Consider the following 14,200-nt stretch of genomic DNA (forward strand, 5'->3'; position numbering starts at 1 on the left):
ATCCTCACCGATGATGACGTAATCACTGACGCACCGTCGTCGACCATGAGTCTCAGGGCTGGATCGGGTCATTTCCCATCAATCAGTTTTCTTATTCGTGAAAGCCAACTGGCGCTTCACCACACATCCGTGATCCTGATAGATAATTAAAATCATATCGAAAAGAAGACCCCTGGCTTGACACTTATGTCATTGCGATATAAGTGTCATATCAGATAAAGAGATATTGAATTCGAATATGAGAAAGTAGCTGTTGCGCTATCGCGGAAATACGCAAGACTTCCTCCACTCTTACGCGTTATTCCGGAGTATTCAATACTCCAACCAATTGGACTTCATAAGACACGGCATCTCTACTCTGTCTTCATCTAGACTGTCCGCAAACCGTTCACAACGCAGCTTCTAATACTGAAAAAAGCGCCCATGTGCTGCAGTAAATAAAGTGGCTATCAAAGTAAATTCTAGCTAGGATATCTATTCCAGGATATGAACTCTCGTTGTCTCTGAACCCAGCAAGATTATCGACATCGTGATACAACTGTAGCAATGTATGTTTACCAGGCGTGCTTTGTTTACAGGCTAATTCACCTGCAAGTTATTCCAGTCATTCAACGAGTTTCTAGATCGTAGCAGTAGATCACCGTGCAAATCGTCAGTTTCTACCTACTTCTGTAGGAACTTCGATTTCTAGTAGCGCGTGAATTGCGCTATTTGAACTGTAACGTGTACTCACAAGCCCTGAAATGGTTTCACACATGGTACTAGTTTTGCTTTCCTCTTCGGTCGTAACACGGAAAAACAACTTGTGATACAGTTCGTCGAGCTCAAGTTGAAGTTCACGTTTGGCTCGCTCGAGTAGTGAGCGATCCTTGACAATACTTAAAACTTTCGTCTTAATGCGCGGACCAAGAAGCAAGGCTTTGGCTTCGTTACTGTCTTCTTCAGGAAACCGAACTGTTAGCTGTTCACGCAGGTGCTCTCGGCAGCGCTTTCCAAAATCCGAGAATGATTGTACGTTCTTTGGTTCGCAGCGTTGAGAGAATTCATTTCCTTTAGGATGAGGCGGCTCAAACACAAGGCAATCGGTTGTTTATGCTTCCAATGATAAATGATAATTTTCCGAATTCGTAACGCGTAGGAACTCGAGACTGTTATTTTTTAAACTTCACCAAGACTATATTCCGGCCCCATTTCCGATAATCAGCTTCAATATTCGTGGATAAATTCCGCCACGTATTCTGTATCTACCGTTTAACATCATTTATGTTGTTGACTCGACTGTTTTCGCTTACAGCTCCGCGCTCTTCAGTAATCTCTCTTCCTTCGCTATTTCAAATCCGGTTTATCGTCCGCCATTCTATCTACACGTTCACCTCCCCGCTTTGGCTTCAAACATGTTGGAATGCCTTCTTGTTGCCACAGACAATCCCTTAGTCACCGCTTCGTCGCAATTCGAACCTAGCTTCTCATATTCTTCGGCTGATGCCTCAGCGTATTATCTGGCGTGACTGGGGCTCGTGACTTTGTGGAGCTCCTGTAGTAGCATGCGATATAAGATATTCACTTTGACAACTTGACGCACGGAGAAGATGCTGTACCTGTAGCCGCCGCGAGATGTTGCAGCTTCTTGCGGATAACATGTTGAAGAAACACCATGTTGTAAAGTCTTGCGTAAACGACACCTTGAACCGTTAGAATAGGAATACACGTTGTATACGAAGGCATTTATATCGGGGTATCTTGGCAATGTTGGTGATGGTATCTCGAACAGTTTGGTGCTTCTATGCCTTTCTGTCGTGGAACGAAAATCCTCCCTCTATCCACGTTCTCCTCCGATCCTGTAGTTGTAGATGTCGCACGTAACACCCTCGTCTCGGCTTCAACGCCATATCTCTTCTTCTGCACCTTCATCTACATCCTCATCAGCCAGGTAGCACCTCCCTCGCTCTTCGAGCATTCAAATGAAGAATCTGGAGAATTTTCGAGAAGCACTCAACGGTTTTTGCGGACTGTTTTGCCTTGGTATTGAGAAGATAGTCGCGTCCTGGTATCGTGGTTCTAAGCGTACTTGCCGAGATAAAACTGGCGAATTATTCGAGCTGCACCCACTGGACAAAACAGGCTCTTGTCATTGCAAAAAAATCATCACTGGTTTTCTCACAAGCCATGAAGGCCGCGTGCCCCTACGCCAAGTGCTTCATTCTCGACCGGGCCTCGTTCTTTCAGGTGTTGGTCAACTTGAGCTCCCGGGGTGTTTCTAGCTGGACATATTTCTTCGACGCCACCCTTGCTTTCTACCCCCTCTGATTTTTTTTTTTTTTGGAATATCCAGCATACACTGGTTGAAAGAGGGGAGGGGGGCTCGGGACTTTTTTGCCGGGGTTTGCCCATGTCTAGAATCCACCTACCGGACAACATGGAATTCCTGCAACCGATGTAAAAACTCCAACAATAGGATTTGTAAAAAGTCGAACTTGGTAAATAGTGGTCACATGGCTCTGGGAATTAGTGGCTATTATGCAATTATTTTTTGATGTGGGCTCCCACTAATTTATGTATTTGAAAATGCGCGTCGCGCAGCACACAAATGCGCAACGCCTGCAGGCAATTATTGATGCCAGCACCGCTGAGGGTTTCGAAGCAGCTTGCTGAAGAGCATGGATGTGACCGCACGACTCTTTATCGATGGACGAAACGCCGCAAGGAAATCGAGGCAGCGAGTGCTACCAGTAAAGTGCCCTCCCCGGACGCAGAGGGCCCAAAGTAAACTTCCCAGACCTTGAAAAACAGTACGGGAAAAATGACTATTTAATTTTAGATTACTAACAATGGATGTTTACGACTGCAGGCTGCTGGAATGGGTGAACGACATGCGTAAATATAAAGTGAGGGCCATAACAACAAGGTGTCTGTTGCTAATGAGCGTGCGTCTAGAAAACCGTTTTTTAGAAGACCGCTCAGAGCAAGCTGCTATTGAGTACCTGCGTCGTTTCCGAGTCCGAAATAAGCTGTCCGTGCGCCGAATTACCCACAAGGGACAGCGCAAACGTTCTGAGTTGCAGGTAGCGGTATTTGTATATTTTTATTTATCTAATTTTATTTTTTTACTAAAATTGTTTTATTTAGATTGTAGCAGATGAGTTTGGGCACGCAATGCGCTACAAGTTGGAGGCCCAAACAGGAAGTGATAAGTTCAATCATATCTACAACATGGACCAGACGTCGATTTACATTGACATGAACCCGAAAACAACAATTACTTTCCGTGGGGAGCGAGATGTCGATGTTGGCCAAGGTATTTATGTATTCTTACGCTATTTTTTTTAATTTGTCTTAACATATTGCATTTGAAGGGATGTCGGAGAATTCTTTTCGGGCTAGCGTTTTCTTTGCACGTCAGCTAACGGCGACAAGCTGCCTGCCTTTATTGTTTTTGGTGGTGTCGAAGGGGGCCCGGTTCACTGTGAAGTACAGCAGAATGAGCATCACATTGCTGACCGTGTAGTACTCACAGCCCAAAAGAACGCGTATTGTGATGAACGCATTATGCTTCAATGGGTAAAAGATGTAAGTTTAGTGATGTTTTAAATATTATTTCTATTTTTATTAACCGACATAATTACTCGTAGGTATGGACGCCATCGGTGACGTTTTGCCGTCTACTTCTACTCGACAGCCTAAAGTCCACAAGATGGGAATCGTACGAGAACAGCTCCAGCAAGCAATGACCGACGTGGAGTTCATCCTAGCAGGTGCTACAGGACTAGCTCAGCCCATGGACGTTTCAGTGATGCGTGTGTTTAAACACGCGTATCGTGAACACTACGTTCAGCACCACACAACGCATGACTTTAGCGAAAATGCATCTGAAAGGGGTCGGCCAATAACAAAATTGTTGAAGAGGTTTGGAGGATGGTGCCACCTGACACGATTCGCCGTGGATTCGTGAAGGCAGGCCTTATTCCCATATGTCCCAGAACGAAGGACGGTAAATTTATCATTTCTGCGCCTCCAACACCTGAACTAGCTGCTAAATAAAAAACATTTTTCTTTTTTCTGGAAGTCGTTTTGTAATTGGTCTTAGTATTTTAAAAAGAATAGAGGTTAGTTGGGGGTGGGGTGTCAATTTAGAAAATTTGGTTGCCCATCACCTTTTACGTCCCGGTTGCATCAAATCTGTTGGTTGCAGGAATTCCGTGTTGTCCGGTACTTTTGTGCATTTTTAATACCGTCTGGTTATATTCAGGATTTGCTTGTACTTGATGCTACTATTTTTGCCTTAATTCGAGCCACCTTAGATAAACATGCTGTGGTGTTTTCACATAACCGCTTGGGTGTAGGCAGAGATCACACAAAAAATATTTAAATATTGTATATTCTTATTCATTTAAGTGCGATATTATTTTCTTGCTATTTGTATGGATCCATATCACTCTTTTATACAGCGCGGTAGATACTAACTGGTGATTTATTATACTTCAATCAATCTTTGCCTTCAACCTTGCTGTCGATTATGCGTTGTAGATTTCATCGCCACGCACGGAGCATTGCAGATATTGGGGAGGAAGCCAGACTACGTGTGGATTCAAATCAAGATGACGGAGGAACGGTGTAACCAACACAATGAGTTTTACCATCTCTGCCTCCATTGTATTCTAGCAAAAAGAAGGTCTAGCGAAGAAAGACAGCCGCGCTGCAGAAGGGTTCAGTATCAAGAACGTCCACGGCAGCGTAGTCTCTTTACGCAAACATCTGATGTGTTGTCCGCATACACCAGCATCTCGAATGGCAAGAGAAGCTACGGTAGCGCTGAGAACAAACTCTGCGCCGCCTCAGACAGACATTGAAGATCCACGTTCACCACCGCTCTCACTCAAAGAAGTCGGCATCATTATTTAAACATCTGCTCGAGTTTCAAGCAGAGAATCGATTGCCTGACACATTTATAAAAAAGGGCTCTACAATTCGACTTTCGAGTACTTTAATCCACGAGCCGTTGAGAGCATCGTTTTGGTGGACCTATGCTGGAAAAGCATCGGTCCACCAAAAAGATGCTCAATAGTGATAAAGAAGAATGATCAAAGAAGAATCGGATGGATCTCCAGCAAAGAACGGATGGGCGTGTGAGTTTACTTAGCGAAATTTGGAAAAAAAAATATCGCTAAACAACTTCTTTTGAGAGCCTTGGTCTTTTTGAATTTGTTCACCTGGTTCCCGCCATGATGGTCTGGGGTTAGCGCTACAAATGAAGATATTGATGGTAGAAGCTGAATCCATAGGATGGCTTATTGGTGGCGTCGTTACAGATGATGATGGTCAAAGCGCCCGCACTTGAAGAATTCTAGCTCTGCGATGACCACGCGTTGCGCTTCTGAAGTGCCTAGCGCTCGATATTAATAACCTGCTTAAAATAATTCTTCGGGTTGACTCATTTCGGAAAGTATCACAGCAAGCCCAAGCTGTCGTAAAATTTATAAACTCTTCAACAGCTAAACGGTTACCACGAGTCCAAAAGGTAATAATACAGACGTATGATGCAAATCGGCAATTTAAAACTCTTTGCACGACGCGTTGGGACTCTATGCAGGTTGCTTTGCGTCAATTCTCAGCGTATGAACAGCATTGCATGTTTTTGGCACCAAGTTCGTGAAGATCCGGATTATACGTCGGAATTGTCTGTTTTAGAGAAGGATAGGATTTGGGTCTCGCTTCAGTATACAGAGCAAGTGACTTACGCGATATGTTTTGCGTTACTAAAGCTATAAAACGACGAAAACACTCTCGCTGATGCAGTAAATGTATTTCAAGATCTGCATGAAACCTGCAGTACAAGCATTCACCGCGTCGGCCATCTAGATCCGTTGAAGCCCCATGGGCGGCACATAAACAGCCACGCTTCATGCTCTGTCTCTATCTACACCCGCCTTAATATCAAACGCGCCTCAGTTAGCAGATACGAAAATATCAGGACGTCGCAACATATGCGAAATTGCTGAATACGACTATTGACACCTTCTCGGCGATGAGCCAGCCACGATTGATAGAAAGCTGGACCACTGGTTTGGTGGCGCGTACATGGGCAGTTCCTCAGTAAAGCTGAAACAGTTTAAAGTGCTCTCACCTCCTCCATTAGCCACGTTTTGGCAACACTGGAAGGCGTTTATCCTACCCACTGCCTCCCAAATCTAGCGCTGGCTGTTCTCTCCATTAACGTAATATGGCAACGTATGAGCGATACTTCTCAGAGCTAGCTCTTATCCACACAGCGCTACGTAACACGGTGGAAGCAGAAAAAGTTTGGAGGATCGCTGCATTGCGCAAATATATAAGAAGCTGTCAGTGAATGTAAGTGTCGAAAACTCAGCCAAGCTCGTGATACCATCAAGAGAAGCCGCAAGGGTAGCCGCGTTTGGCACACCAGAGCGGCGCAGCTCAAGCTCGTGCACTACTTCGCTGCTGGTAGCAGCTGCTACGCAAATATACAGTACGATCCATCTTCCAACACGATCGACGCAGATGGTGTAACTGGTGATGAAGATTTGTTCGAAGTTGAAGACATCGTATCTTTTCGGGAGGAAGTTTTGGCGGCAACGGAAGATAGCAACGATCGTAAGTTGCAAGAATTACTTGCATAAGTAGATACAGTGAAGCGAGCAGCCACGGTGGCGAAGACAAAGAATCGAAAGAAGATGACGGCGGCGAGAAGATGCACCTCTTCACGAACGCATACTCTTTCCGAAGGAGGATGACAAGAAATTCCCGCAGGAACCAATTGTGCTGAAAGGGTTAAGAGGTTGCAAGGTTGCTCTAGGACAGTTATGAACAGATAGTGCCACAGTCGAAGTTAACTGGTTACCTTTAAGCGGTGTAAAACTTCCAGAGCACCCTGAGTATCCACTTGTTGCGTTGGGTCGATGCCTTCTTCCGCCAGCGACGAACCCGGAAAGTTGTAATGCCTCATTCGGTTATTATTTCGGCCTTGGAGCGTAGCATGGCTGATGGCCGATGAGATTACACGGTTGAGATCGCTAAAACCCGAAAACAAATTCATTGCTTGCGTCGTACACCATCGATTTTCCACAGGTTTGGGCGGCAGTCAACGCAGTTGCAAACCATTTTTGACGGCGAGTGGCATGGTAATCGAGCAATGGAGAAAAACAAACACGAACACCTCCCCAACTCCGTATCACACCGGTAAGAGCGACAATTCGTGTAGACTGTCACTCTTTGTCACTATTTTTTCCAAATCCAGTCTACGACATGTCGCAGTGGAGAATGTTGTACTCCTTCCGAATTAGTGTGTAGGTGTAGTTACTCAGGCGAGAAGATGCAGCCTTTAAAAACGTGGGGACAGCACATATTTGACGTGAGATGCATGCCAGTTGATCGCCGACAAAAACTGCCGAAGTACAAAGAGTTGATGAGTGTGGAGCGCAGCAAAACATCGTGGTCGATGACCAACGAACCGATTCACTTAAAACCTGTTAGCCTCAACGCGATATGTTGTATTCGTTGCTGAGAAATACTGTCCTCTGGTGTAGTTCACCCACATGTCGGTGCAGCTTTTCCGGTTTTCATCGAAGTACACCTGCAAAGATAATTCTTCGTCATGATAGACTGAAAAATCTGTACCACTCGTGAAAAGGTCGATCTTGCTGACAAATATCTAAAAAATTAGCAGCCAGTGATGGAATAATATTGTATACATGGTATGTACCTCTTCAGCATTCCCACAACCATTGTCTCGAGGACGTCACGCTGACTGAGTGTGAGATTATAGCATCGACGAGAGAGAACCTTAGTCTTCCAGTACGTCATAGCCTGATATTGACACAGTAGCACGTTGGCATCTGGAAAACTAGACTCGATGATAGCCCATTCAACGAAGTCCTTGTCGATGACAAACGTGCAAGTATTTGTCCAGCGCGGGCTCTTAGCATTAAAAAAGTAAGAAATCTCTTTGATCATTGCTAACGTCTCATTAGTAGCGATGAAATCGAGACAGGAATTCCATGGCCTGTTGGTGTTTTGACTACTAGACTACCTGCGTTGGATGGTAACAATTATTGTATAAAGGTTAGAAAACATCAAATGTCGAATAGTGCAGACAGTAATACAGTACTGCGATATTGCACCACATAACGGTGAGTCGTACCAAGCGGGTATCCGAGATAATTTGAGCCATGGGTCCAGTCCATAACTAGACTGTCACCCCAAAGCTCGAAGCAGCGCTTTTGCAGAGTAGTCTGATAAACAACACCAGGCTCTTCCCTTGCATCGACCATGTTCGATAGGATGCTCGGGACTTTTGGGTGGCAGTCAGTCGAGCCGACACCCAGGTAGGAGCTCGCGATATCAGAGCTCGACACGTATTTGTGAGTTCGTGTCTGCGAATATTATACATATAAGAAATAGGGAATAATAGTGAAATTGACCAACATACCTCATTTTTCCACAATAACTATCCACTGGCCAGCCAAATCCACAACAACGGCAGCAGAACGAGCCGGATATTCTACAGAGCGGACAGAATGCTGTCTCTTGCCCTTGGACGTTGATTTTTGGTGACACCCGTGAGTACACCGAAACGTACAAAGTGTCCATTTGAAGCGGATTGGAATGGGAATCTCTTTTTCAAGATATCAAACAAACAATAATAAAAATAAATTGTAAAGCTATGTCAGAGAATACAGCACAGTCAAAATGCGTACGTAAATAAAATTACTTACATTTTAAACATAGTTATCGTTTAAAAATTACGAGCCAGGAAATGGATATAATAACTGGCTTCGTAAGCATGCGCATCCATGATTGCCAGCCAGTCGGTACTCCCCAGCAACAAAAAACGGAGGTAACAACTTAGTCACTAACTTGGCATTTTCAGTCAAACTGGCACACTCATTCCAAGTGCTAGTACGGCGCTGTCGAGGGATGCGATTGTCAGCGTTGGTAACAGCTAATTACGGTACAAAAATGTAAAGTGATACATAACATCATCAGACGGGGCTTGTAACAAGGCAACCAAAATCTATACATCATATTACTGGCTTGACCGGAATTCTCGAGATTGTCCTGCGACCGCTGTCCACCGTTGAGCACCGTTGTGCACCGATGTTTGTGCTGATTACATATCCTGGGCACTCCGAGAATAGTCAACCAATGAGCGCTGCTGGACTCAGACAATCAGAAATTGGATAGCCACGAACGATGTGCTGTGAGAATACGAGGGAAAAAATGGTAGTACTTGTAGTAGAAACAAAAACATGATGGCAATGAACTTTAGCTGTTTGGACTCTGCCTACGTGACTTTGGTTGATGTCCATTTACTGGATATCGGCATTGGTGTTGTGACTCGTAACAGAAGCAAAGAACGACGTGATCGTGGGATTGGATTGTGCGCGGCACTCACAGGCCTAAATTTTGCTGATGGTCCACATTTTAGCTTGGCGTCATGACAGGGTTCGACACGCAGCACGCCTTTTCTTTGTAGTGATAATTGAAGAACTCGTATCTAGGTGGAAGGAGCGATTTGCTATATCAGTAGTAGCAGCTTTTGTTTTCGAGTAGCATGTTAAGGGATCGTTCGCGGGAGCTAGTTGCTCTTTTGCATCAGAAAACCGGTTTTTTTTTCATTTTTCAGACGACAGCGTAGATTTTCAGCACTCAACTGCGTTGTCGAGTTTTTCTTGGTGTATTCCCGCAAGACCTTTGCCCATTTACCATTCGATCGTGGTATTGAATCTGCAAACTCACTAGCAGAAATAATTTTAGGGGTGGCACTGAAGTTGCTTCTGATTCCGAAACGTTTAAAGCTGAGGCCAGAGCGCTTCCACTAGTAAATAGCGGTGGTATAGGAGTAATGACGGGGATTAAATTCGGCTGGATAACGTCAGGCAGACTGCATCTATCCGAGATATTAATTACTGGTGGAGCAGCATCCCCACTCGATGAATTGGAGTCAATCTGTTTGCTTTCGAGTGTGGCTCCAGTTCCAGGTTTCTTTACGTGAGTTTTCAAATGCTAGCGACGATTTTCAGTAGTACGGAGAGTGGTTCAGCGGCGAATTAGCCATTGTTTTGCTGTCCTGGTCGGAAAAATTGCGCACATGCAAGCAGCTAAATCGAATACATTGCAGAACACTTGAGTTCTCTTTTTATTGCACCTTTCTCACGAAGCAAATTGAAAAGTTTTGTCAGGAACTAGTCGCCATCCTCCGAGTCCGCTTGGTCATCAATTATCTTGTCCTTGTTGATGCCAAGTATACTGGGCTTGGAGGGCAACGTTTTTCGTGTTTCTAACTTGACGTCTATGGCAACGAGATTCTTCTCAATCGTGCGAAAGCTGCGCTTCCTCAGTTCAAACTGGGGGTATCGAATTGACGAACTGCAGCATTGTACAATGTAGTTACAGCACGACACTTGTTTCACCAGTATATTTCCTTATTCAATGATAGTTGCTCACTGCGTAATTGCTCCAACAACGGAAATTCGTTTGAAGTAATATCTGCTCGAGCTTCGATCTCGGGCTCAAGTCTAAGCTGCTCTACAAAATCAATCTGCGAGATTTTCTTTTTCTTCATGTACGCTGACGCAAGTAGCTGTCGAATATCCGATGAAGGGGCTCTTTTGCTGAGCATGGATGCCTCCATTACGACTGTTGAGATTGACGTCAGGTTGTACAAGCGTTCCCACTGACGATTGACTCCAACTGAGCACCACCAGGTCGCAAGCGCTCTTGAATGCTAGTTTGAGAAGGTTGGCGGGTTAACAACTTGTACAAGTACTCTGTCTGGGATGAATCCGGCAGCACATCACGGCAATAAACAATTGCTTGGCTCAACGTAATGAAATCAAACTCTGCAAATGATGGGTTGCGCTTATACTTTGCTCCGGTCTTCAGGTTATGCTGCAAAAACTCAAATACGATTAGAGAGAATGGTTAACACACTATCAACAAAATAACAAAACTAACCTTTAGCAGGAAAATGTCGTGGATACGCATGCTTACTTCAATCGACACCATCCGACCGAACAACTTTCTCAACTTGGGGTGAACTGCTTCTAATGGACTGGTGGAGACTATTCGAATGCGCTTTCCATTCTTCCAGATACTCGTTTTCTTTAACGTACATATCACCCTTCAGTATCTGAGCGATATTGACGGCAATGCAGTTTTCTAATGTTGTAGCATCAGCTCGTACACTGGACAGTTTTATTTCGCGTATTACAGATAGACACTCGGAAGCCATTGCTTCTGGACTACGATTGCTTCCCGCTACATCATATAGCGCCGAGGACAGCTTTTGAGCCAACGCCTTGCGCTCAGGTTTATCTATCAGGTTTTTAGTAAATTCCTGTATTACGTGAAAAGGATCTTGCTTTGTTTCGACATTTGCTCAAAACACTTTAGCCACCATTCCGCGGGTCTTGTTAGCATCATCACACACACATAGACTGGAGCAGGAGTTGCCAGCTTGTCTAGTAGCAGCACAACCAAACGAAGAATAACTGCTGACTCGTCTTGGTTTTCAGATCGTGTCAGCCCTCGAGCTACAATTTCACCAACTTCATTTTGCACTAAGAGAAGCATCCGCACACTAGATAGCTGACCTTTTTCGCCACCAGAACCAAAACCTTTCAGTTACTGCAAAATTTCTGGGAATGATCAATTCGAATGAGTATTTTGCACTTCGCATGAGCAATTTGAGCTTCCAACAATCTGAAACAGAGTTTGGGCCGCTCTAACCGAATTTCCTGAATGGTTTCTTCGTCAAAACATGAGTTGCGATTCAGATGATCTTTAACGGTAGGCAGTCCAGGTGGTGAAAAACTGGGATCTTGTAGTTGTTTAGATTCTGTAGTCACAGCAACTAGAGCTTTAACGTAGTAATATCGCTTCTGACGACGTTTCAAAACGTTGCTGATAGTCCCAGATATCCCCTTCGTTGTCAACATACTTATGTCGTACACGATACTAAACATTTCCTTGGAGATACCGCTCTTGCATGCCAGCAGGTAAGGAAACACAAGGAGGGTTGTTTTGGTCAAGTATTCGTCGTCGATCGTAGAGAACATGGTCCCCTTTGACAGACCTGCACACGCATACCAAGCAAAGTGAAGTACTGTGTGCTTAACGTCGTCCACTATACGGTGTGTATACTCTTTCACGAATGGAGTGCACGCACAACCCTGCACTATACAGGATGCCTTCCGCGTATCCGACAAGCGCTCAGGAGCCCACGTGAACGTTGGATATGAGAACCACGATAATAGTAAATCCCCTTTCCGTGTCTTTGGAAGCTCTAAAGAAGGAGAAAATCTTTTTAAGGCTACAGCTTCTCATACAGCGTCTCCATCGATACTAGCTCTCATAGTGCTCACTCCAAACTACTACAACAGCCACGTCACCTCAGAAAGTTATAAATAGAGCTCGGGAATGCCGGTTAAGCCATATTACCTGGCTCAGTTGGTGAACGTCAAAGTTTTCTTCCCGATGTGAACGATTTAGACCTCGTGCTCTGGGAATTAAGCCATGTTCTCTGTTGACGCTTACGTCCACACAACTTACCTAAGAATGTAACATTGTAGACAAGCTACATAAACCAAAACAAACTTCCCACAGTAAGCATTTTGGCTACCTTCTGTGGCGTCTTTAGATGAAATCTCGGATTCCAAAACCGCCTCGCTTTCGTCGGTATCATTAGCAGTAAAAGGGGGGGGGGGGGTTACTAAGCTCTTCATATCCGCTGCATAATTGAACACTTGTTTATTAGCAATTAAGTTAAAGTGTTTTATATATTCAGTACACACTTATGGTGCTTTGAGCACCTTTAGGCTGATGTCGTAGTGTTGTATTACAAGTGGAGTAACGATTTCGGTAGTTGGCGTCCACAACGGCACGCGGCGTGCCCACATCTTGATAGTAATACTGCTCTTGTCAGAACGATGACCTCGTTGTCATCCTTGGCCGTGACTGACGTCAGATATTCAGTCGAGTGAAGACGTCTCGCAAGCACAAGAGTGGGAACGAAGGACGTAGAGCCGCTGGTCGCCGCGGCCATCGTGTTCTTTGGCCAATGAGGTGACAACTTGGGCGGGACACTATTAGTGCAGCTTGGGTGCTTCTTCATCTCCTGTGCTATCCGATTTAAAAGGGTTTAACCGATAAAATGATAAAAAGTATAAATTTATATTTTTATCCCGATAAGAGTCCTTCGAATATTTTTATGCCATCTCTGCGTAGGAGGTTAATGCGCTCTGAGCGTTGAAAAGAAGCGATACTCCACGATGCTTATATACGGCAGTTGGAATATATATATAAAAGAGCTTAAGCTGTTCAGAACAACACGCCAAGCTGAGGAGAATCTGATTCTAATACGTTATCTCAGCTTTCGTCCCGCTCGTTGAAAACGCAAACTGTCGACGCAATGAAAGCGGAATCAGAAGGTCAAAATTAACAAATAGCCTGGAAAATTGGCTAACCTATCACCCACAGAACCTGCATGTACTTGGATTCCTGCTAATTGCTCGGTCTCAAAAGATTATTCATCATACTTTGCTGACTGTTTGACAAGTTTAGTAAAGCATACCATTCTTGTCCGTCTTCAGCAGTCTCTTTTGCGTCGCCATAGCTTTCCCCTCATTGCCTCAAAATCATCACGCTTTGCTACTCTATTACTGAAGCGTGAAGGAGCCCTCTAACTACTGCAATTTCCTCGGCTACATCACCTTCCTTTAACATCAAGGGAGTATAAAACACATCACACAAACTCTCATCACACATGTACGAACGCAAGGACGCCGCCACTGTCTTCCGGTGCTGCTCTAGCTTATTGCCACACTGAACTCGAACTCGTCCTACAGCGAAAGTTATACACAATTAGTAGGTATCAATTTATAGAGGTGATACTCGGACATCACCGTCATGGACCTAGAGGCAAGGCCACACTGCTAACGTTAGCCCCTCCTGTGAATAGCCAAGTAGCTACTGCAAAGTCCATACCAAACCACCAGATCAGCACGTGCTAAACGGAAGCTGCTAACTGCAGTCGCCGAACGCAACGCACTCCCTCCAATAGACCCCAACCGAAATCGCACTGTGTAGTGAGACTCGACAGCATTCGTGTCTGCCATCGTCTACAGTAACCACTTACAAACGCGACGCGACACATACCTAGCCGCTAGCTTTAAATTCTAGACAG

The 14,200-nt window shown here is 44.7% G+C and overlaps 3 protein-coding genes across 3 annotated transcripts; all 3 read right to left on the minus strand.

Annotated features, from left to right (window-relative positions):
• Positions 1-7,233: 7,233 nt before the first annotated feature.
• PPTG_23449 (hypothetical protein) lies at positions 7,234-8,185 on the minus strand (the record flags this gene model as incomplete). The annotated part of the gene is made up of 4 exons (XM_008910681.1): positions 7,234-7,253; positions 7,633-7,655; positions 7,718-7,932; positions 8,156-8,185. The coding sequence occupies 4 exons, from the start codon at positions 8,183-8,185 to the stop codon at positions 7,234-7,236; spliced, it is 288 nt and encodes a 95-aa protein (XP_008908929.1).
• A 2,014-nt stretch (positions 8,186-10,199) lies between these two features.
• PPTG_23450 (hypothetical protein) lies at positions 10,200-10,648 on the minus strand (the record flags this gene model as incomplete). The annotated part of the gene is made up of 2 exons (XM_008910682.1): positions 10,200-10,383; positions 10,428-10,648. The coding sequence occupies 2 exons, from the start codon at positions 10,646-10,648 to the stop codon at positions 10,200-10,202; spliced, it is 405 nt and encodes a 134-aa protein (XP_008908930.1).
• A 20-nt stretch (positions 10,649-10,668) lies between these two features.
• Positions 10,669-13,129, minus strand: PPTG_23451 (hypothetical protein; the record flags this gene model as incomplete). Its single annotated transcript, XM_008910683.1, has 6 exons — positions 10,669-10,905; positions 10,972-11,118; positions 11,228-11,331; positions 11,957-12,091; positions 12,568-12,592; positions 12,929-13,129. 6 exons carry the CDS (start codon positions 13,127-13,129, stop codon positions 10,669-10,671), a joined length of 849 nt encoding a protein of 282 aa, XP_008908931.1.
• Between the last annotated feature and the right edge of the window lie 1,071 nt (positions 13,130-14,200).

Source organism: Phytophthora parasitica (assembly GCF_000247585.1).
Source record: "Phytophthora parasitica INRA-310 unplaced genomic scaffold supercont2.38, whole genome shotgun sequence".
NCBI classification, from domain to species: Eukaryota; Oomycota; class Peronosporomycetes; order Peronosporales; family Peronosporaceae; genus Phytophthora; species Phytophthora nicotianae.